The 25046-nt window shown below is 39.7% G+C and overlaps 1 protein-coding gene across 1 annotated transcript in view; it reads left to right on the forward strand.

Moving 5' to 3' along the window:
• Nucleotides 1–25046, forward strand: part of LOC103802059 (AT-rich interactive domain-containing protein 1B-like) — a gene marked incomplete at both ends in the record, with an annotated part of 65447 nt that overhangs the window by 14180 nt on the left and 26221 nt on the right. The window contains 2 exons of the mRNA XM_009074498.1: nt 3056–3145; nt 18686–18865. Coding sequence (XP_009072746.1) covers nt 3056–3145; nt 18686–18865 — 270 coding nt within the window. The remainder of the gene's footprint in view (nt 1–3055; nt 3146–18685; nt 18866–25046) is intronic.

The following is a 25046-nucleotide window of genomic DNA, read 5'->3' on the forward strand; positions in this document are numbered from 1 at the left end:
CAGCCTCTATCCTTTTAATATGCATTATTGCATTTTCTGTGATTTTGCATAATAAAAATATTGTGAAACATCTGTAGTATTCACTTTGTGTAAGTTTTGGCACGTGGAGTATCTCACCAATGTAGCAACAATGCTATACAAAACATGGGAAAAGGTCATCCCTGTTTAAACCTCCTTCCATGTGCCATTGGGTCAAAGGAGGTAGTAGTCTGTCAGTGAAAAAAAATTATTGGATTTTTCTTCCTCTCTTAAATAGCTGTAGAATTTCTGTTAAAAGAGAAAAGAGATTGTTTTTCTTTTGTATAAGTTTTCCTTCACTAATAAAATACAAAAGTCTGTTCATGTATTATTTAAAGTGTCTTCCAAGAATCACAACTGCAATACTGGTTGAAAGAGAGAAGGATTACTATCATTTAAAGGAAAGAAATGGAAGATCTTTAAGGTCATTTCTTTTCATGACAAAGAAACTTAAAAAGCATGGCAGACAGGATCTTCAAAGGTTTTTAAAGTCCTGTCATCAGCTCCCAATCAATAGGAGTTAGATACCCAAATTAAGAGTTCAGTTCAAGTCTTCAAAGGTATCTGGGTGCTTAACCTCCTTTTACCTTTCAGATCACTTCTAAGAATAAAGTGGCAGTTTGACTGCAAACATTTTGATGCAGTGCCTTCATGTCCAGCACCTGGATAATCTGTAGCAGACACTGATAATTAGCATAGTAGATACTTCTCTTCCAAGTTCATTACTTGTTAGACTGTGTAGAGTTGGTCATGTTTATAGAATTGTCCTCCTTTGTGAAAGAAATTTGCTAAACTCCTGAGTTTATATTGACTAAGGATGCAAATGAAACTGATTTCTTTGTAACATACTGTTACAGGCTTTTACCTTCCCGGTCTGTGCTTGCACATCTGCCTGTGCAGGATAAGGCTCCTGCCAGATAACTGATGTTATTATCAATGTAAAAAAAATAGATAGCATGTATTAGATACAAAATATGTTGCCTAGCATAGATATTCTATGCACTATAGCATCTCTCAAAGTTGCCAAGGCTCCACCTTAAAGGGGATCCCGCTGAGAGCTGTGTAGTGCAGTCAGGACTACCCCTGCCTTTATTATTTATTTTTTTCTAAGTGTTTGTAAGAATCTTAGATGGTTCAGATCTACTAGAGGTACTCTATCTGATGGCTGTGCCTCGGGCATACACAGTGGAAGTGGCAGTGCCCTGTGTTAACATGGAATTGCTGTTTGTTTACAGTCTTGAGTCACTGAATCCTTCCTGTCAAGCCGAAAGCGTTCATTATAATGCAGGCACTTACTGTCTCCTGCTCTCGAGTGACATCAAAACATAAGCCGGAATTTGTCATTATTATTGTCATATGCCTCAGAGTTCGTGAACGGGCCGTGGATCCCAAAGCCTCGGGCGCTGAGTGGCATGTTTGGTCTTTTGGAGGAACAATTCTGCCTCTAGTCCAGCATTTACATCTCTGAGACAGTTGTCACAGCTGCTCCCGGTAATGTTGACTGTCATGTTTTTAGTGCAAATGCACCTCATCTGAGTAGCTAGACAGTGGTTACACTCCACATGTTATAGATTTCCTTTTTGTTCTGTATCAATCTGGCCTTTCTTTAGCGTCAGTGCTGAGAGCCAGTTGCTTTGAGGATGGGAAGTGGATGGGGCAGAGCAGACACATTTGTTTTCCCGCATTTACATCCAACTTGGGGCCCTTCATCGCTCTGAAGAGCGAGCAGCCCCTGCTGCCCTGCTGTCAGCCCGGCTCCCAGCGCCAGGACCGGCCGCAGGAGTCTTGCTCCTGCCACTGTGGAGGAGCAGCTGCTGAGCAGGAGGAAATGAGTCTCAGCAGGCACAAATCTATTGCCTGTGTTTTTATTCTTTCCATTTCTTTCAAACGGAAAACAATCTGAGCAGTTTCTGAGGATGAGGGATATAAATCTGTCTGCTGCTATTTATACCACGCTCGTCACTACAGTGTCTAAATGCTTAAAGTATATATTTGCTGCCTAACCTGAGGTGGTCTTCAAGCCTCTTGGACTGTCACATGCAGGCATGTCTTAGACCAGGGGCAAAGAGGAGTGAGTCCAGGGGACATCCACGTCTCATTCTTACTCCTGCTCAGGCTGTGCAGGTTGGCTCTTAAGCCTGAGGCCCTTGGGCATTGGGAGGGTGGTAGCGTGGACCTCCCTGCTTGGCACGGTGTTGAATGGTGACCCAGAGGAGTGACTTGCATCAGTGCAATAAGCGCCTGCCTTATTATCCATTAACATTAGAAGGGAACATTTTGTGTCCTGAGGCTCAGAGACAGCACTGTGGGTGCTGTTCTTATTTGGTTGGGCAGACAGCAGTGGATGAACTGTGTGGGTGTCTTTTGAACAAGGCCATAAAATTGGGTCTGTGTGTTCTGGCTAGTTATTTTAATAAATAACTTCTCTTTTATTTGAATAATAAGATACCCCTTTTCTGTCTGATCTCTTTCAAGCATGCTTCACTTTCACCACATGCACCGACATACTATTCTTTATTCCGATATTCTAAATAGGCATTCAAATAATATTAAAACCACTGATTCATTGAAATAGTTTTTAAACTGTTGTTGTTAGTCATTTTGTATTGACCGAATTTTTCATTGGTAATATTGTTGGCAGCAGTCCATGTCTGCCTGGCTGGAGGCCAGTTTAAGCTCGGCAGGATGAGCCCTATTGTTCAGCAGACTTGGATTTTGTTAAACTCTCTAACAGAAATATGTGTCAGGAGATTTGCAGCTATAAATTGGATCATGTTGGTGAGGTTGGGAACTCGCTCAATACGAAATTGAACATTTCGCCATGCCTGTTGCTAAATGTTTGTGTGTGTTTCCTCCATGGGTTTCAAAAAAGAAAAGGAAAAAAAAGAAAAAAGCTAGACCTGTTGAGCTCTGTCTACACTTTATACAGCTGGTACTTTCTTTGATGTTGAGTGGTTGAAAAATGCAGCAAGACCGGGGTTTGTGCATTGCAATGTTAAAAGCAAGTCTCTTTTCCTTTTTTCTCTGTGTGTTACAGGCAGTCAGATGCCACCGCAGCCTCCTGGCAGCCAGTCAGAATCCAGCTCCCACCCTGCCTTGAGCCAGTCACCAATGCCACAGGACCGAGGTTTGTTAGGTGTTGGGGATTTTTCAGTTGGTGCCAAATGTAGCCTTCATTTTAAGTTGCACATTAGCAATGTGAGATTTTCTGGTATTTCTTTTCTTTCCCCAGGGAAGTTAATGACCGTCTTCATTGTAAAAGGCTTGGGGGGTTTCCTTCTCTGGGGAAAGAGCAATTGAATAGCAGGTTTTACCAAAATATGATTGAAAACAAGGTTTTCTCAAAATACAATGAATGCCCAGAGTATAAAGACAGTTTCTGTAAATATTTGAGTCATGTCCTAGAGAAAACAACTTTTGCTATCTTGGAATTAAGATGTACAGAAATAGTGCTAGTTATGAGCAGGATGGTTTGGCTGCTGTTCTTAAAATTCTCGTCTCTAATATCTTTGCATGGACACAATAGTCCTCTAGCCAGTTCTAAGATAAAAATATCTTCACATGTAAAGGGAAATCAAATATTTAGGTCAAATGGTTCAAACATTTGGAAATCTTGCAAGGGAAAACCTTGCAGGCAGCAGCACTGTTCTAAAAGGGTGCTTCCTATCAAGTGCTCACAAAAATAAATGGAGCATTTTTAAATTAATGTTACCTTTTATAAAATTTAAGCCCTTTGTCTTTCACCTCCTTCCTCCCTAGCTCATGGAAGGTAGCTGTCACAGCTTAGTTGTGTGGCCATACATAATGATCAGCTGCTGTAAACTGGGCACCCTGTCCTGCAGTGGTTAACATGTACCAGTGACAGGCTTGCAAAACAGACATATGATAACTGTGATAAACATGGAGTTATTTATGAAATGCCCCTCCTAAAATGTCTTGCTACCAGAAATATTCCAAGTAGCACCATATGGGGATACCATAAATACTAGAAGTTTTCTCACAGTAAAACAAGTTGAACTCACAGAATGACAAATTTCTGGGATAGCATCCAGGAGGAGCTAAGAGGACGCACAAAGAAGAGCAGAGAGTCTTAATTTTTTGCTATTTTTCTGGGCTGAATATCCCCTCCTTCAGGAATGCTGATTAATGAGAACATGAAATACGGAATTCCATGCTCAACTTGTTCATTTTTCCCCTTTTCAGTCATTCTTTGTACTCAGTTGTTAGCGCAAGGACTTGTTTTTTCCTTTAAAAAAATTTAGGATAGTGTTCATGTTTGGTGAAAAAAGAACAGCCTCAGTACCCAATACAAATGTATGATGCTTTGTGGGATAGAATGTCATAACGCAGCAGGGACAGATCAGATGGAGGCTTTGAAGATCCAGACATCTCAGAAAGATGTGTGCATTTCGTGACATGACTGGATCTTGGCACAAAATGTTACACTGCCCAGTAATAATTATTTTTGCAGTGTGTGTTCCCAGCCTGGGTTAGGAGGACGAGTTAGGCAGGTCTGACAGAGCTTGGAAGGGTGAACCTCTCTGTTCTTCTGTAGAACAAAACTGGGATTGTATGGTCAGGAGAGGCAGAGAGGTATTCGGAAGTAAACCAGAGAAGACAGCTGCCATAACTGGGAAGTCAAACAAGCAGATAACACGGAGAGAAGTAAAATTTCAGATTAATTCAGTTTGTTTCTTTCTCTGTGCAGGAGGGGGTGAGAATTGTGGGTATCTTCTTAGAGAAAATGTGTTGGGGAATGTTGCGGTTTTTCCACACTTCATATTCAAACTCTGGTGTAATATGCATGATCCTTGTGACCCAGCTTGTACAAGAAGTCCATTTGTTTCATGCAGGAGATTCAAAATTTGTAACTAGCTAGGTCATATTGATTTTGCAGAACATGTTTCCCAAAGCTTCTCTAAAGTCTGTGCTGTACGCGCATAAACATGCGTGCATTCCCTTTTGTGCCCTGTCATTGATTAGAGGCTCCTTTGAAATGGAAAACTTCACCTTTTAAAAAGGCTGTTACATTAGTTGATTCCTTTGCTTGCTTGAACTGGTTTCCACTGAACATGAAGAAAGGAAGGAGGGGTAATGATGGGGACTCAAAGGAAAGGTGCTTGTCATTTACTGATAAAAACCTGAGCAGAAAATCGTTGCTGCTAAGGACACCTGATCCTTGGGCATCTGTTACAGTAATTTAAACTCTTGGCTTACTGATACACTTTATCCCCCCCCCCAAAAAAAAAAAAAAAAAAAGAAAAGAAAAAAATAAAGGAAAATGAAAACAAAAACCCCAGAGACACTCCATAGGATAAGGTAATGTTGTTTGTTTTCACACTTTGTATAGCATTTCTTTCCTTGTTTAGAGAGAGAATTGGATGAACAAGAGACTTATATTCTGCTCTTAATACATGAAAAAAATGTTACTTACCAGCTATCATGAAGCTTGACTGACAGGTGGAGTCTGAGCTGTAGCCCTTTTGGATGCTAAACCACTACCTTGAACCATTAAGTTTGCACATATTTATTTTATTATCAAAGTGTTTGATTGTATTTTACCCTGCTTTCCATGGTTACTCAGCACCCAGCTGGGATTTTTATGTTTGCCTTCCTAAGACTATACATTCCCTGTCATACAGTACAGCATGAAGCAATGAGCGTATTTTCACATGTACATTCTGTGGGGGGAGTGGTATCGTGCATATATACACTAATAGGAATCTCTTGGGGGATTGCTTTTTTTTGTGTGCTCTTCAGCTTTCTTTTAATTTACCTTATTTCATACTTTCTGTAATAAGCATGAGTGCTAACTTTTTCGAAATAATTTTACAATTTTTCGCATCCTGCTCAAGCTGTAGGACATTTGAACCTGGGCAGTGTAAATAGAGGGTGCTGTTCTAGGCACTTCTGTTCTTGTCCCAGAATCAGCAACTGGTCACTGTTGTTTGATTCCAGATCAATTAAATGTTTTGAGTTCTACCAACACACATTGTCTACCTAGGTAACAAGAAATTGCGATTACTTGTACGTAACCTATGTCTCAGCTCATGTGTCTTTGAAAGTACTGGGATTTGAAGTATGTCCCGTACACCTTAATGGAAAGCCGGAGACCTCTGGAGACAGGGGGAGCAGACTGTGTAGGACTAGCGTCAGAAGTCTCTTGGAGAAGCAGGAGTGGCCATGGCCACTCACCTCCATTTGTGTTTAACTGCTGCTGAATCCCAACAATTGCCTTTTTTTGGGAATACCATATGAAAATATAGTCATGGCTAAATGAAGTAGTCCTTGGAACTTGCTATGCTTTGAGGGGGAAGGAGGATGGCCATTGTGCTCATTGTTTGTGATATACCTACTCCAGACTTTTCTTTATATGATCAAAACTAAGGGTTTGATTTTTGGGTTTATTTTAGTCAAAGCTTTTTATAAACTTGGTTGCATCAGCCCCAGAGGTAGGGCAGCAGCAATACCACAGCTGTCATAACCATTCAGCAGATAGTTGAGGTACACAGTCGCTTGAGTTCCCAATATTCAGTTGTACCTACTTATTTGTTTTCGTTTGTAAGCCACACTTCAAGGATGTGCTTAGGAGCCAGAACTGCTCAATGAGATAGCATTTATTTCTATCAATCAAATAGAAACCCAGTATATCCCAACTGACCCCCTAAATTAGTTTCCTGATGATCCAGCATGAAAAAGAAACCTTCCATCCTGGCCATTAGCTTATACTCCTGTTCTTACTTCTGTAAACTAATGGAGATGTCCATCTGCCTATAGGAATACTCACCTTGCAAGCACTAATAGGAGAATATGTGTCCAATAATGTTGAAATACACACTTTTACCCCTGCAGGAATGAATGGTTCCTTACCTAATTTAGAAAAACCTTAAAAAACAGCTTTTAAGTTGTCTTTTTCATGCTTTGTAGTTGGATGTGTACATGTCAGGTTTCAGTCTTATATTAAAATAGTGAATTGGGAGCTCCTGAAAACCATTGAATTTAATGGAAACAGTTAATGACTTCACATTATTACTCCAGCAAGCACTCTCATAATGGGGATACTTAAAGAAGCCTTATTTATTAGTGCAAATGTATATGGGTCAGAATTAATTTTTAAAAAATCTTTAATTGTTTTCCCCTTATAATTTTCACAGCGGTACGTAGTTAAATATTCATGATAATGCTGATGATATGCTAAAGGTCTGAAATAGATCTGGAGTCTCAAAATCAACACAGGTTATTTAACCCTTTTCATCTAATGCACCATTGGGGACTTGCTGAGTGAAATCCCAGAGCACTGGAATAATTAGAAGATAGTAATGAGGATTTAATTAGTCCTTGAGATATGCTGAAATAGGACCACTGAGAACTTTTCTTTTTGGACATGGATTGCAAGCAGAATTGATGCCATTGCAGCTGCTGTGATGTGCTGGAAAATGTATTCCATTGCTGGAGGCAGTTTCATGGCAGCATTCTGTGCCTGTCAGATCTGTGTGGACAGTGCCTGCAGTAAGCACCTCCAAAATTGTTGAATAGTAGTCACCGCCTTCTCCATCACCTTCTCCCAGTACCTTTTCATTTTTTCTTTTATATGTCATTCTCTCTGTTCTAGCTTTATTTCTTTCCGTTGTTGACATGATCCAGCTTTTGAGGATTGTTGTATAGTTGTATGCTCTATTAAAAACATATCACAGACAGGGACAGGGAGTAAGAATCTGCAGGCTTGTAGAAGTACAGGTTATACTAAGCAAAATTTGGATCTTTTTGACACAACTGCTTGTAAGGTTTATCCTCAGATCTTGTCCTTATTTAGTATTAGATCTTCACAGAAGTGATATTTATCAGTAGCTGCAATGTAGTAAATTTAAATAGCTTTTTTGTCAGCCAAGATGTTATCCAGCAAGAGGTAGTAACAGATGGGATGTGATCAGGCATTTTGATGTTCTCTTTGTGCTTCCCTATAAACACTAAGTAGCAACTGAATTCCTGTAACTACAATTTCCTAATTTGCCCATTAGATTTCATATAGGTATTTTGCTCCCCTTTAACTGTTTTCTGGGCATGCTTATTTGTACACAGTTATCACATAAATTCCACTGTCATGTATTTTCTTCTAACAAAATATAAATGTTTTTGCTCGTGTGAAAGACACAGAATACCAATTGGGTGTTTTGTACCTACAATTCCTGATCAGATTTATGGCTTAATACTGGCATTTGATGGTAGAGATTCTCTTCCCTGAAATCTATTTTCTTCTTAAAAAAAGAAACCAGAAGGAAGAAAATAGATCAAAGAATTCTTATTGCAACAAAAAGGATACTGTAGTTTGCTTTTAGATCTTAAAAAGACTTTTTCCCTGAGAATACATTTTTTGCTCTCATTTGGGGATTTGGGATCTATTCAGAGCACTGAGGAGCTAGAGAATAAAATGATTCTTGTCATTAAAATTCTTCTGCTTGCCATGTTAACGATGACACCACTTAAGGTTAAATCAGACTTGGTAATAAGTTTACTTGATGTAGACTGAAGTGTTTCAGGCTCTTAAAGAAAGATGCTTGAGACATGCACTGAGTGCAAAGCCACAGGTATGTTTGAGTGCCTCTTCTGCACATAGTGTTCTCCAAGTGGGTCAGTGCAGAGGAGCTGAGCTCCGTCTGGTACGCAGGAACACTGTGCCAGGCTTGGAGGAAGTCTTCACACCCAGAAAACTGGGGTTAGAGGAACTATGCCCTCAACAGCCAGAAAAAGTGCATCATGTAAGGAGGAAAAGCAGGTTTTATTTGAAATTTGTCACACTAGCTCTGTAAATCATACCTTTTTCATCTCAAGTCGCATGAATAAAAAAAAAAAAGTAGGAATATGATGCATATGAGTACAAAGAACAGGTCTCTATGTGAAGGCAGAGCCATGTGGTAGAACTGTGCGTTCAGCCTCTTTGGTGATGGAAAAATTTATGAACAGCCTTTTAAAAGGATCAGGCCATCATTTGTTTTTACCACTGTATTTTTAATTTGGTTGTAAAAGTGCACTGAAATGTAGTGTCAGTGTGATTAGCAGATTTTTTTATATGTATACATGCTATTTTTCTTCTCTATTTTGATTAACAATGCACGACAAAAAAAGCTTACAATATGTCTACTTTGATTAGTAATCAAGAACTCTGGGATGAAAGGTTGCTGGTTTTCTCTCTGAGCTGTTGAGTGAATAGTTTTGTGTCTGTCTGTCTCTCAAGCACTTCAGGAAGACCTGCTTTTCTTGCCCAAAACTATTAGAAATTATGTTACTCTGCCAAAACAGGTTAATTCATAAAGAAATCAATTGCCATTTCAGGGTGCTGGTTTCAGATTGTACTTGGATTTCAAACATACATTAGCCAGTCTCAGCATTTGGTTGATCTAATTAGTTGTGGCCTACACTAAGTATACAGGAGTACTGGCCATCTGCAAGAAGAATCAAAGGAGGCAAGGGTGTTATTTACATGTGATAAGCCACTCTGGGAGACAGCAAAACTGCGGAAGTAGGATTTGAAGTGGATAATAATACCTGTACAATCAAAACCCAGAGTCACCCCCCCCATAAATTTTGTATACTAGCAGCTGGTCATTGTGCTCTTCTTGCTGGTGTTCAATCTTGTTATACTTGGGGATGAATCTTTATTTCATTTTTTTAAACCAAATTGGGGATTCTGTTTTTGAAATTAGGGAATAGAATTGAATTATTCTGGGAGAGTTTATATCACTGCCAGCAGAGAGACTTCTCAATAGAAAAGTTTCCACTGACTTCATTAGGCAGCCGTCAGGTCCCTGCCTCTGGGCTCCGGGAGCAAGATAAGCCACAGCAGTTACTGATGAAGAACTTGACAAAGTGACAGTCAATGTTGCTGTCACCAGGCTTGATGTAAAGTTACTGGGTATGATCCCTGGCTCTGGGACAGCTTCCCATCATGGCCTAGGAACTGCTTGTGGTCTGCCTGTTCGACAGCACCGTCGTTTTCAGACACTCTGCTCCCTCAGTACCTAAGTTAACCATTTTATGAAGCTTCTTTAAAGAACCTCTGATCTAAGACCCCTTGTGTCTTTTAAAGTTAGTATATAGGACAGTGAGTTGAGATCTATATAATGTAGATATTAATAGGTAACACTGGATAGTTCCTTCCATCCCAAGGCCACAGAATCAACACCAGTGTTTCATTGCATCAAATCAAGGAAGGGAAAAATTAGTCAAATCATAGCTCACGGTATAAATCAGACCAAGACAAAGGCATTTTGGGACTGAGGACAATATCCTGATTTTGTGTTTTTGAAAAAATATTATGATTTATTTTACATACGTGCAAGACAGAAAAGACACATCATGTGTATTTTAGTCTTGTCCACAAAATATACATACATATATACCTGTGTATATGTATATATATATATAAATTTATATTAAATGATATTCAGTACATTTACTTCATGAAAAGGAAGATCTGAGTTGATCCAGGGAACCTTTGAACAGGAGTCTCCAGGGTGGGTAAATTTTTCAAACCTGAAATCTAGACCATTAAGCCTGCAGGCCTTGCACATTGCACGTTGAAAAATGGCATTCCTTCTTTGCTCTCCTCCATGATTTTCCTAAGTGTGCATGTTATTAGGGAAACTTAGACAAATGTTGATTGTACAAAGCAGACAGACTCCTCAGGTTTTTCATGTTGCTGCTCAGATTAGTTCCAGCAGCCCAAACTACCTGCTGAAATCAAGGATTCTCCTTGAGGGCAGTTGGGAGGGCACGATAGGCACTTTTGCACTGCAAGTCACCGTTACCCTGATTTTTAAATCACCATAGTAAAAGCATCTTGTGTAAGGTATGTTACAGTAACAAATTATGTGTAAGATGGTGGATGAGCAATGTTTTTTTAATTCAGTCTGTGCATCAACATCTCCACAAATGTCTTTCCTTGTCTGTCCTCAGTATAGCACTTAAAATTTGCATCAGAGAGCATTGTGCAAGGTTCGCATTAGGAAAGGTTGGATATTTCTTCCCCAGCTACCATCTGGGTAATCTGTCTGATCCTTCCCCAGATTCTAATTTATCAATGATAGATTATATGAATTTCAAGGCTAGGCAGTAACAGAGGGAGGTTTAGGGGTGGGAAAAATTTAAACATTATTGCATGCTATACATAGGCTGGATTTTGTAATATCAGAGAGAGAAGCAGAGGAGATTCAGCCAGTTAACCTAATAGCACAGCTGGTAAAACACTAGGGGGTCTGGGTTAAAACCTTAGCTAGGTCATTAGTTTCCATCTTCCCCAAAGCTATTCACATTGTGAAGAGAGCAGTCAGACAAATAAACAGTGAGGAGACTGTAAGATAGATATTAAATCATAATAAGGAAATAATTTTAAAGAAAAATAAAACCAGTTCAGTGCTTTTTCTTAAACAGAACATTGGTCTTTTTGTGAAAAGGAGAAATACTGCAGTGATCTTTGCAGGAAGTCCTGATTTTCGCTGTGGTGATGTTTTCCATTACTGCTGTTTCACATAAGCAAAGAAACATCCTTTGTTAAATGGGTGTGAAGAAATGTGGTGGTTGTGCTGCAGATATTAGCAGTTGCCAACATGAAAATAAATTGTCCAGGTACCAAAGGAAAATCATGGCACTGTTGCTGTAGCCCAGAGAACTTCAAAAGTTTTAGTGGCGTCCTGTTGGACTTGGAGAAGATGACAAGGTTTCATGTGAAAAAAAAGAGCTCCGTGTAGAAACTAGGGGTTTTTTTCATGGTTAATGGAGAAACATTAGAAGAACTTCTAATTAGAAGAAGAACAGTTCATTAGAAGAAGAAGAGTTCTCAGAAGAAGTGAGAGACTGAATACAACCCAAACGGTTGTCTGAGGAAGGAAAGTCTGCCAAAAACTGTGTCATGGGTGTGCAAACATTTGCTCTTTTTTTCTCAAAGAAGAACTTTCTCTGAAAAATATGTTAGGACTTTTTTTTCAAAATAGATTAGAGAAAAAAATGAGAAATTTGAAGTATTTTTAGCTTTGAGTTAAAAAGTGATTATCAAAAATATTATTAGCCACCTTTTTAGAGGCTAAAGAATAAGCCTCTGAATCTGTCCTGTGTTAGTGATCTTAGTACATTTCTTTTATGCTGCTACCCTTCAGTTGCTCAAGTTGTTTGTCAGCATAAGTGTTCGCTCTGTATCAGGGACATTAGCAGAGATGTGGTGTATTCACTGCCGAAGTATTGCCCACATCAGTGCTGCTGCTTAGGATATGTCATACCAGAAACATCCAAAGATATTGGATTGGTGAAGTTCAGGTGTTTTATCTATTTGATGTATTAACTTTTTTTACCTGCCTGTTATCTGGACAGCAATATTGAGAATTAGTATTTGCATCATCTAAATGAGATTGACACTACAAGCTGATCTACTCATGCTCACCAACCCATTACCCTGTAGTGTGTAATACCGAGTCAGATACTTCATGTATGTCAAACATAGGTTTCCTGTGTACTGTCACCAGTCCAGCTGGGCATATTTTAGTAAGGCTGTTTTTTGGAAAGTGAAAATAGGAGCTGAGGTGTCTTGAATGTGAAGAAATCTTGTGCCTGCTTGGCTCTAAGAAGCCAGGTTTTCTTAAGCCACCCACATGATTTCAGTTGATTTACTTGAGTTGTATTCTGGTACATGGGTCAAACCTTCCCCAGTTTCTTAATTGCTGTTATTTGTTTAGACTTGTATAACATTTTTTGTCTGCTTAGATTTCTTCCAGTACCTCTCTCACTGTGTCCTTTTTAATGTTTATTTTAAGTAGCACCTTAGAGGTTGGTACCCTGTCCTTTTTAATGTTTAAGTAGCACCTTAGAGGTTGGTACCATGCCATTCTTTGCCAGTGACAGTAAGTAGCTTGTGGTCAGGTAGCACAGGTCTCCCACTAGCAATGGCACAGTAGTATTTTCTTAGCTCCTGCAGTCTGTAAGCTGCCCATCTCTGGGTTTGACCACACCTATTGAAGGTGTTTCTTCCAGTACCAGCAACAGTCTCTGCAGACAACTTGGTTGCTTATTTAGGGTTCTGGTATCACAGCCTTATGTGAGAATAACCAACTCTTTCAATTACAAAAACACTTCATTAATGCCTGAGTCTTGTTCTGTTCATTGTTTTCTTGCAGTGCTCTGAGGTTCTGACTGTGGACATGTTTGGCTTAGCAAAAAGCCAGACATGGTTCACCAGTCTAAAGATTTCCTGAGCTGTCCTTGCCATCTGAAACGAGTGTGGGCTAGGCAGAATTTCAGTCTGACTGTAATCTTCCTGTGCATCCTGCTGTGCTAACAGGTTGCCAAATTTTATTACATTCACTGTGCAGAATAATGTTCTTCATCCATTGAGCTTCACCCTGCCACTTCTGTCTCGGTGTTGTTTACCCACAGATGAGCTAAATCTGGGAGTCACTGCTTTAGATCCATCTCAGATCTGTCATACTCTCTGGTGAAAATCCTGAGAGAGTGAATACAACCCAAACAGCTGTCTGAGGATGGCTAGTCTGCCAAAAACTGTGTCATGAGTGTGCAAACATTTGCTTTTTTTTCTCAAGGGTACTGACCAGTGCCTTGCTAACATACCAGACATTGGAAATTTCTGTGATTCCCCACACACGAAAGTTTTTCCTTTATAGGTAGTGGAAAATACATCTTTTCACATATTTAATTTTTTTGAACTGATTCATAAGTTTAGAATTTTATGTTGTTTTTCTCTAATTATTTGATGATTAGTGCATGCATCCAGTCTGTTTCTGCTTTTCTCACTCCATGATTTTCAGAGTAATAAGCCTTCTTCAGCCTGTGCCCTTGAGCAAGGGGAACTCAGAAGGGTTTGTCACTTGTTTGGTCCCATGCTCTGTCACTAAGCATGTCCCTCTAGAAACAGAGACAGCTTGATATATTTTTTCTTAGGTAAGTTCATTTTTGCAGTATACTGTCGCTCAGTGTACCTTTCCTCATCTTTTTACCTACCAGATGTGTAATTTAATGATGATCTGCTATCACTGTAAACTCCAAAGTTTTCTTGAGCTTAAAATGAGTAAGTGTTCCACGTGTTTTCAGGTTTAATTCATTCCTGAAAATCGATGCACTACTCCTGGCTAAATCAAAAGACCTCCATTGACTGTGGGTTAAGTGTGTGCCAGTAGACATTTGCTGTCCATCAGCTGATACGCAGTAACTTGTTCCTTTGCAGTCACTTCCTTTGTGTTTGAGCTTCTACTACTTTTCTGCAAGGTTTTTTCCTATTCAAGCCAAGACTTTAAAATATCAAAAGAATTCATTTGAGATTTTACAGCAATACCCAGAACATTCAGTGGGTGTTTTACATGGTTAGTGCTAAGGAGATAGTATTCAAGAAACAGATGATTTTGTATTGGTCAATGTACAAATGTAATTAAGACAATCTTAGTTTTGTATTGGTCAGTGTACAAATGTAATTAAGACAATCTTAGTGCGTAATTTCATGAAGCTTTAGTAATTTACTGTTATCTGTTTTGTGCCTAAGGGAAAGACAAGTTTTTAAATGTTTTTTAAAAAGGCATCATAAGTGGTATTAGCTATGTGATGTATATTACCAGATGTTAGTGCTGTTTTGGACAACAGAAGCTTCATTTTTGTCTTTTCCTTCATCAAAGAAGGAGAAACACTTCTATCATAGGCCTTACTTGGTTTATTTTTTTCCTCTCCTGCTACCTGAACACTTTTAAACATTGTGTACATGTTCTATTTGAACATGCAAGCATATTTTACTATCATTATGGTATGATAATTGCTAATAATATGCTACTATTCATTTAGAACTGAAAAAAAATGAAACTATGACTCTGCAATGTTAAAATGGTTTTTAATAAAGACAAAAATTCTTTAGGTACGTAAATGTAGAATAAAAATAGCTAAAAAGGTAGAGAATGCTTCTGCCAGGGTCACTTTATTCAACGTTTTGTGAAATAGTTTAGTTTGCCAAAATCCACTCAAGTGTTTTTCAATAAATAATCTCTTGTGATGGCAAGTAAAGCATCATCTCTACCTCTTTTCATAACTAATATTAAGGGAAGAAAGTAGATTTGTTCACTGATGAGTGTGTTTAAGGTCTTAACTCATACCTGTTTCCTAGCAGTTTATTTAAAAGACAAAACAACCCACCTTGTTGTCACAGAGGTTGACATGTCAGATGCAGTCTAGCTGTTGAATCACTCCATTGCCAGGACTCCAGTTCTGCTCTAATGTAATCCTCCTTCCTTTCTTTACAAAAGAAATCTTTATCTTAGATCTAATTTTCTGTGAAGAAAATTTATTTCTTTTTGTATCATCTATAAAATGAAGTTGAACACTAGGGAAAATGTGTGTAAATAAGGAAAAATGAATGTATGCCAGCTGCTCCCTTTCATTTCTGATAAGATTTCTAGAATTGATGTTGTTTTCTCATTATGATGCATGAATGGTAACGTCTTGACCAGGAACCCTTTTCTTTCTAAGACATCTGAGTTTTCTGCAAATATTTGAAACACATCAAACTCATGCACTGATCTCTGAATGTTCACTGGCATCTCACAGACATTGATGAGGATAGACTCCTCTATAATGGAATGGAATCCAGATCATAGTAAAAACCTGTTCTTACCTTCTCCACATCACGTCTGTAGCTGAAATGACTCCTCTGCTCTCTGGAAGAATGTTAGTCCCATTTTAATGCCATGCTTCACCATACCGGGCAGACAGTGACAGAAGATAATATGGCCCAGATGTTCCTGATTTCAGGCTTCCTTTTCCTTAAGTCTTTACCTGTCTTACTTCTTTATCTTCTCTCAAGAGAAGATAACAAAGCCAATGGTGAAACTCATGTCCAATATCAAAACCAGTTAAGTAGTCTGTTGCTTTCTTGCTGTATTAATCAGCATCTCTGTAAACTAAGGCTAGAGCATGAGCTTGTGTAGTATCCTGTAGTTGTCTCTGTTCTTGAATCACTTTTGAGCACTCCTTGAGCCACAGCCCAGGGCATAGGTAAGGCACAACAAGGGACTGTGCACAAGAGTCATACTGATAAGACTGCCAGGGCTGAGTGGGAAGGTTTATCTGGATAGGCACGAGTACCACCATTCTCCTCCTGGCATCTTTTATTTATGACTGTACACATAGCTGCACAGTCCATTCCACAGCATCAGAAATGGATGAGGAGAAGTTTACTGAAGAATAGGTCATTTGAGTAGAAACACTTATTTCACTTATTACTCTAGTCCCTTCAGAAGCCTTTCTGACAACAGCAGAGCTGGCTAAAACTGATATTCTCCATGTTTTTTGATAGTCATTAGTCCGTGTTCTCCATTAGCTTCAACAACCAGCAGTCCCTCTGCATCATTGCTGGGAATTACTTTACCAGTAGCTTTTCAGTGTGCCATCCATCCTTGTGGTGTTAAGAAAAGTGCTGCCTGCAGTAATAACTGGGCTTAAAAACCTTAATCAGTAGCACAATGTTTGGAAGGTCAGCTCGTATAGATTAAAAGGCCCATAGTGAACAGAAAAGCCTCACTTCTGTATTAGGTACAGGAGTAACTTTACTGTCTTTATAATAAAAATCTTTGTGTGACCAGTACAAATTTTTTCATTTAAATGTATCCCATGAGTGTGATATATATGGTGTATGTGTGCTGGGAACGTGGGCATTTATTTCATGCAGACATACAATTGTATTAGGTTTCTAAAGTAGTTACAGCACTGTCAGCAGAAGACATAGGCGTTGTAATAAGATTTGTGCGCAGAGTGGAACCATTTAAAAATCAAGGATTCTGTTTCAAAATAAGGCTAAGTGGGGAAGGTCGTGCAAGCTCTCCTTGGCAGAAGTGTAAAGTTTTCCAACCAGTACAGACCAGTTTCCAAGTTACCATTTCACCCTCAGTTGTTTGTCATGTCATGTGTCAGTGTGTGCGTTCTGGCTCCCTCCAGAGCAGGTGGCAGTCTCTGACTTTGCAGTTCAGGTGTGATCAAGTTCCTTGTCTTGGGGCTTGCAGTTCATAGCATGAAAGAACTGGGCACAAAGGAGTGCAAGGTCATCTCAGCTCCTGGTTTTTCTCCTTACAACCTGCACCTTAACGTTTTCAGTTATGAGTTTGATCATGTATCTGTCTGGCTCAGAGAAAATTGCCTCTCTTCATTAGTCAGGCATTTAGTGTTTGGTCTGTGTGATGTTTGGTGCTAACTAGTGGGAAGACACCCCAGCCCTTTGGGAGAGTTATCCTGTTGTCTCCCCTCCCTCCTGCTGTGACCCGTGTGCATCTTCACATCTTGTCTTTGCCTCACTCTTCACTTTTCCCTTCTTCTTCTGATCTTCCCTTCAGCAGCTTCCAGTTGCCCACTCACTGCCAGTTTTGCTCCTATCCTTCTTCTATTCCCTCCCTCATGTAGTGAAAGATGTAAGTAATGCTGCCAGGTGTGGTGTCTCTTGGCTTTCGACTTTACACCTCCTCACACGCACACCACTAAAATTAATAGAGGGGAGTGGAGACAGGCACTTCTTGTAAATATTGCTTCAGCTCTCTGTGGCCTCTAAGAGCAGGTGCCTGAACTGGTTGCAGGATGGGCCAAAAGGCATTTGTGCTTGTGCACATTGGCCCACTGGGCTTCAGCATGCTGTGACTCCCTCCTCACCGGGCACAGCAGCAGCAGAGGGAATGCTGTCCTTGCAGTATGTGCATTGTGCCTCAGAGAAATGTGAAGATGAAATTTAATGTTAAAGCAGAACAGAAAAGAAAGCAGATTTCCTCCAGAAATAAGAAAATAAAACTTTGCCATCTCCTCAGCCCATCCTCTTCAACATTGAAAGCAGCACTAAAACCTTCCAAGGTATAAAACATTAGAAAATCAGCATCCCTACGCAGACATTTCATGGGCAGGATTGCAGGATTTTTCCCAGTTCATGAAAACTTAAAAAACGCCACCACAAAACCCTCTACTTCTCCCATTTGATGGGCTTAATTCTGTTACTTTATCTGAAGCTTCTAAATTATATAGCATTTCAATAGGTCTCTTGCTGCAGTTTTTGAACCTTAAATTAAATAGAGATACATTTACAAAAGGGAAAAAGGAGAGAATGCAGTTAAGAGGTGTGCTAGGGACAGACTAGAAGAAGGACTTAGAGCAGACATACGTAACAAAATATCTGTTACTTCTGGGCTGCTGTGACTAGTCTTCACATAGAGGTAAATTTTAGCTCTAGGGACTTTGTGGGCAATAGGAGTACTTACAGTGGGTTTCTATATGCTGAAGTTAGGCATTTTGGTAGCAACATACAATTTTGGAAGATGTCATACTACCACCGTAAGTCATCAGGCAAATTCCCAACTCTTAATTAAGTAATGCAGAGAAGTGTCTTTACTTTTTTTCCCTAAAAATTGTTTTAATTTAAAGTTGACAATGATTTGTAACGATCACTGTCTTTGTTTTACAAGTAAAGGTTTTCAAACATTGTGCTTTGCTGTCTTGGAGATGAGTCTGTTTCTGTTTGTATGGACAACAGCAGTTTTCTGGGTATCTTTAGTCTGAAAATAAAGGGTGTTGGTTTATTTTAATGCCAAAGATTTCTTAAAAATAAGGACTAGTTACCTGAATATTAATTTTTGCTTTGGCATTTTTCTCCCTTTAGGTTTTATGGCAGGCATACAGAGGAACCCCCAAATGTCACAGTATGGACCTCAGCAAACCGGACCTTCCATGTCACCACACCCCTCACCTGGAGGCCAAGTGCATCCTGGAATTGGTAGCTTTCAGCAGAGTAATTCAAGTGGTACTTATGGGCCTCAGATGAGCCAGTATGGACCACAAGGTAAAATGCTTGCTGATAATAGAGATACATATATATGTATCATGTAGGTAGGTAGGTATGTGATTTCTTAAAAGCAAAAAATGCACAACACTCTCCCTAAAAAAGAAAAAAAGCCTAAACAAATAAAGCTGTCACCCAAAGGTGGAGCTGCACCTTGTGGAAGAATCTGTTTCTGTTATTAGCACTTTTCTCTGTATAAAAATAGTGACCTTAAATTAGGCAAGGAAATGAATCTGTGGCATTGCCAGGTCCATTGTTTAGGAGCCCAAGCATATCATCTCTGTGATGAGGCCACGTTTGAGCAAGCATGGAATAAGGGTTACAACACTGATCCCAAAATAGGACTTCTTTTCTTGGATGAAATCCCAAGGCCAACCTGAAATTGCGTGATGACTGTGAGGGTAAAGTCTTCTAATGAGCATAATAATACAGTGGCTACTGTGGAAATAGAATATTGAGCTTTTATGCATATGGTTTGTGAATCTTAACTAACCCTTCAGACTGAGAGAGATGGTTCCTTTTATTTTGCTTGTTTGACAGACTTCGTGGGGGAGTAAAATAAAAATAGAATACACAATTTCTGCCCCTAGACAGCCTTGAACTTGTCTATTGTTTCACCTTTCATGGATAACCTTTATAAAATATGCATCTGTTTAGGGGTTTAATGAAGTTGAATTCAAGCCAGGTAATATATAAGGGGCAGTATTTTCTTTAAAGGTACATAAAGAAGCTTTTCTATTTCAGCACTTCCTACTATTGCTTTCTGACTTTAAAATCTCAAAAAGGACTGGAGCCAGTGATGGGAATTTCTGTAAAGGCTCAATGACTTGCCCATGCTAGCAGGGATGGTTATTTTAGTCTCCAGAGTTTCTGAGAACTAGTTCTGATGTTTGTTTGCAGGGAGCCTTGCTGCCCTGTGCAATGTTCCTCTCTGTTTCATCTCTGGGTAGCGTTTGGTTTCGTGTTCTGAGCACAGGGCTACAAGCCAAGATCTCCCAGTTTCTAATTTTGGCTCTGCCTTTTACATCATCTTTCAACTTAGGCTAGTAGATTCATTTCGCCGCTTCGCTTTCCTTAACTGTAAAATGGGGCTAGTAATGCCTTATAGCCATGTGTGAAGATTAATTACCTAACTTCAGTTGACTGGTGCTCTCCTTTTATTTGGGAAGCATTCTGTGGCCATAAAATGCTGTCCAAGTGCTTATTTTTATCTGCACAGTGAGCAACTAGCTTAACTGGTAAAAAATCCAGTGGATTTATGATGTGCTATCCTGACTTCCAGCTGTACTGCTGCTGCTGAGATTCCGAACCATGGGAATAGTGGGTGTCAAGTGCAGTAAAACATTAGCCATCCACACTGATTGAATGGAAAGGTTTTTGTACTAAATCAATGCATTTAAGTAACACGCCGAATACTACTTTCTTTTTTGCTTGAGTTCAGCAGTTCTTTTCCTCCCTCTGTAGATGAAAGTGCCTATGTAATGATTTTATGGGTCACGGTCAGGAAGAAACAGCTATTAAAAAGTGAACTTGAGGGACAGGAAGAAAATGAGCATCATTGTCATTAACAGGCCATTTCAGAAAGGTTTGGTGAACAGTGTGATGGATGAAAAATGTGTTCTTCTGCCAGCTCTTGGAGAGTACCAGTGATCCTGTGCACTGGTCATCATAAAATTCAGGCCTTGCAGATTTTCAGCTCTATAGGTAACAATTAGACCAGAAGAATGCTACATTTTCAGCAGACTAATCTGGCCATTAGTACAGTCCAGGGATGAAGATGGTGATATTTCCAACTCATGTATTTACCTGGGTTTAGGCTTTTAATAGCATTTTTCATTTTTAATGAAAGTAATCTGTAATTGCAACTCTTAACATATCCTCTCACAAAGCACAATCGTACACCAGCAATGATGAATATATAATAAGGTTACCGCATTTGCCTTTTACTGTCAAAATAACTAATATTTTCAAAATGATCTGGGTTGCAACCAAGTTCTTCAATTATTAAACTAAAGTAATTCTCAAAGATTTTACTTGTTTTCCATGTTTTGTTCACATAGACCCTCCTCCAGAATATTGTGAAGCATAGGCTGAGTTCGACAGGACTACTTGTATTTTTATATATGCATCAAAGCATTCTGGACACTAAGCTTTTGATTCATCTTTGAGTGCTGGATTTCACTATGTGCTGTCCTGAAAATCATTACTCAAGGCTAGTGTCCTTTCTGCTCTCACCATAGTAAAGACTACACCAGTAAGTTTGGATTGGAAGAATCAGCCCTCAGTTCATGAGAGCAGAATGATCCAATATCATGCCTATGGTTGATTTATTTGATTTTCATGTGTTTACATGACACTTAGATCTATAATAAGAGCAGAATATATTTTCCCAGGAAGCAGTTCTGTACTGGGGACCTAGTCCAATTCTGTGAAACCATTTCCTACAAAAATAATAAATGGCTTTGGCTTCACAGTTCTTTGTGTCTAGGATACAACACAGAAGCATGCAGTACAGAACATTAGTTTTAATTTTTTATTAAATCCCAGCATTTTCCTGTCCCCAAGAATAAAATATAAAACCCAAAAAACAGAGCCAGAATGGAAGTCGTTAAGTGAAAAAAGCAGTCTCTTTGGTTTGTATTTGGACAAGATCTAGCTCCAGGCTAATGAAGCTCTGGTCTATGACCCGAGCGTCAGACTGCTGCCACAGCAAAATGTCCCTTAAGTGCACTCTGGAGAGCAGTCAGATGCTGTAGTCAGTTGTATCTTTTAAGACTGGGGCAAGAGAAAAACTTCTGTGGATCAGTAAAGCGTCTCAGAAATTCATCCTGTCTCCCTAACTTTTCCTACTCAATTCAGCAGTAAAACTGTTCTAGTTGAGTATAACAATGAGAGGAATTGCTACCAAATATGTTTGAACTCCAACCCCAGAACTTCACAGTAAGTTAAGCCCCCTTTTGTTCATGGTAAAGTGGTATGAATTGAGTATTTGTGCTTTGTAACCTTTAATTCTGGACTTGTTTCACAAAACACTTTGCTATCTAGCTCCTGCTGATTTTAATCATAGATTTTAATTAAAATGGGGGCATCTTAAGGGTGAGATGCCCTAAGTATCTTGAGACTCTGGACCTCCAAATCCAGACCCACATATGCAACAGCCTGTGGAGTTAGGACTTAAGTATCAGCTGTACCTATTGATATCCCCAAGGTGAAATAGTTAGAGGAATTCAGAACAATGCATTTAAACTGTCTGTACAAGAAAAACTTGATGATTAAGTGCACATGTGAAAAATTCTAAAATTATTTTAAGATAGTATTTTTAATACTGTGATTCTGACCTGTGTCTCTAAAGCAGAGAGCAAAGCTGACAGGTAGTTCTCAAATTTCCCACTTTTCAGTTTGCCTAGAAATGGCAGCATATCAGAGCACTTTGTTCAGCAAACCTGGACAAAGTGGACCAGAGTTTCAGCAATAAGTATGAACATCTGTCTTTGGCAAGTAGTTCATCCGCTTTTTATGCTTTTTCTTCATTACACTTTTTTTTTCTTCCTCATTCCAGTTACTGCTTTGTTTTTTCTCATGCATTTGAGATGTTGTTTCTCTGGGTACAATTCTACTCTGCCAAGGGGGAGTTGGAATCTTCAGATATGGAGGGGAGGAGTTGTTCAGTAGTATTGTACAGCCACTGTTGCCAGGCTTGTACCCACTTGAAAAGTGTGGGCTCTTGGACTTGGCTGCCTGACACGTCCAGCTGATGTGGGCTGGCCTAGCATCTGCTGCATTCATTGTGTTTAATGCTGCATCCATCTGTTTTCTGTCAAAGCCACTGCCAACAAATTACTAATCTATTAGAGAAACATGGAAATAAGATTGCACTCCTCATTCCTGGCAATTCCTCTTGTATTTTGTTTGGCTTTTATTTTGCCTTTTTTTTTGTGGTCTGGGAAAGGTATAAGAATAGCTAGTACTTGAGGTATTGAGGAAATGCTTAGGGGAAAAAACCAAGGAAAAAACATTGAAACTTGTTTTCCTTACTGAAAAGATGCGACTTCCCTGTGCTCTTGGACGTGTATCCCTGGAGATGAATGACTCGGAGCTATTTTAACTGAGCCACATATTTTTATGGAGAAGATTCCACTAGTTTTTTTCTGTGTTGTGCTTATGCTGGAAAAGCCAAAGCATGAAAGAAGAGATTTTTTTGTCCCAATTCAAAATAGCATCAAAACAGCAAGTGTTTAGCATTGGTGTTTGCTCCTCCAAGCATGCTGCTGAACTGTACTTCGTAGACCCTAAATGACAAAACAAATTGGCTTTATGTAAATTGGACTGACAGTAGCTCCCAGTGATTATGGATATCAGGTCTGCTAGTCTAGGGAGGGAATTTGCTTCACTTTGGGAAGCAGTGTTACTAATAGCATGTACATAAGATGTGTTAACTGTCTGTGCATAATCTTTGAGTGCACATATACACCCTCTTGCTGCATTACATTTTTCTTGCACAAAGCAGCTGCATAACCAAAGCAACATGTAAGTTTTGTGTTACACCTGTAATGTATAGCAGAGCAGTGTGAAACTACTCAGCCCTTCAGTTTGTAGTCACACAGGTTGGCTCAGAAGCATGGCTTCTGGTCTCAGCAGCCAAAACTCTGGCTGGGGGCAATGGCTCTCTGAACAGAGAATAGTCAGCTGCCAGCGGCCAAGCCTAGAGGAGGAGGAGGAGAAGTGACAGCGCAGTCTGAAGCCAGCATAAAGCTGAATCTGGAGCCTTTCATCTCTGTTGAACCACATATTGGGGATCCTTCTGTGAGGACCCCCAGGCAGAAACTTGGTTTTTAAAACAGAAGAGAATGGTTGCTCCATTTCCTTGGGAAGCGTAGGTCTCACACATTCTCGCCGAGGAGATCTTGTAGCAGAGTGAGTCACTTACTGGGAGGGGAGGAGGATTAGCCAAAGCACAGCAGCAGGAGTATATGAATTAATTATGTGTGGATTCAAATGATAGATGAATATATTTATTTTAAATATAAACAGGAGTTGCATGCCACCAACTCCTCTGCCTGGTAGCTGAGGCCTGAGGAGAGACATGACTGATCTCCACATTCAGAGGAAGAGTCTAAGGGCTTCTGCATTCGAACAAGCGTGGGAATATGTGAGAGTAGTCAGGAAACTCTGCTCTGTGGCATCCCACAGGGAGGGAATGGGTCGTGTTTCCACTAATCTGGATGAGATGGAAATGAAGACAAGTCAAAACTGATGACTGAAGTAGTGCAATGTGATCCGTTTCCTAAAATAGTTTTTTTATCATATCTTTAGGGAGGTTTTTTCCTCTTTCTCATGCTGCTTGGGTTTGTTTCTGTAACACTGCATGCTGTACACTCGCTTTTTCTTGAGATTTCAACATGACAGAAAAATCAGCACTTGAATGAGTTAAGCTGCTGCAAGCAGAGCACCCTGCTCCAGTGACAGCACAGATTGGGGTCAGCCAGGTTTTCATGCCAGCCTTCATAGGGTACCTGCTTATATTAGTGTTTTTGTGCTATTGCTGATTACTCATGTAATACTAGTTTTCCCAGAGGAGGTGCACTGTAAGCTACCACCCCTTCTGCTGGCACAGGCAAACTGAACTTACCAGGAAAGCATAGTAGGGCAGGAGGGAGCAGAAATCTTTCTCAGGGCCCATCAGCCATCCTCACCAGTCCATGCCAAATCACCTCGGACACAAATGAGCAGAATGGATAGGAGCAAGAAGCCTGTTGATGAAATCGCAGAAAGACAAAGGAATGAGAACATGAAATTACAAAAATAAGATTCTCTCTTGAGCATATGTAATGGACTTCTTACATGACACATCTCTCTTTACTGCATAAGGCAGTTGTGTACTGTGTGCTATGCTGTTAACCCTCTGGAGACTTTGCTTTTCTGTATTTGCTGTTGCCTCATTACATATATTAGACATAAAATGTTTGAGGGTACAGAAAAATCAGGTTCATAGGTTCATTCAGGTTGTAAGGTTGCTCAGGAGTTGTTCTTGGTTGACATTGTATTCAAATCAGGGTCAGATGTAGAATCAGAGCAGGTTACTCATGGCTTTATCCAGCTGGATTTTGAAAACCTCCAAGCAGGGAGTCTGCATAGCCTCCTTGGGCAGCTTGTTCCACTGCTTGTCTGCCCTCCGTGGTAA

Source organism: Acanthisitta chloris, unplaced genomic scaffold (genome assembly GCF_000695815.1).
Source record: "Acanthisitta chloris isolate BGI_N310 unplaced genomic scaffold, ASM69581v1 scaffold19345, whole genome shotgun sequence".
Lineage (NCBI taxonomy): Eukaryota > Metazoa > Chordata > Aves > Passeriformes > Acanthisittidae > Acanthisitta > Acanthisitta chloris.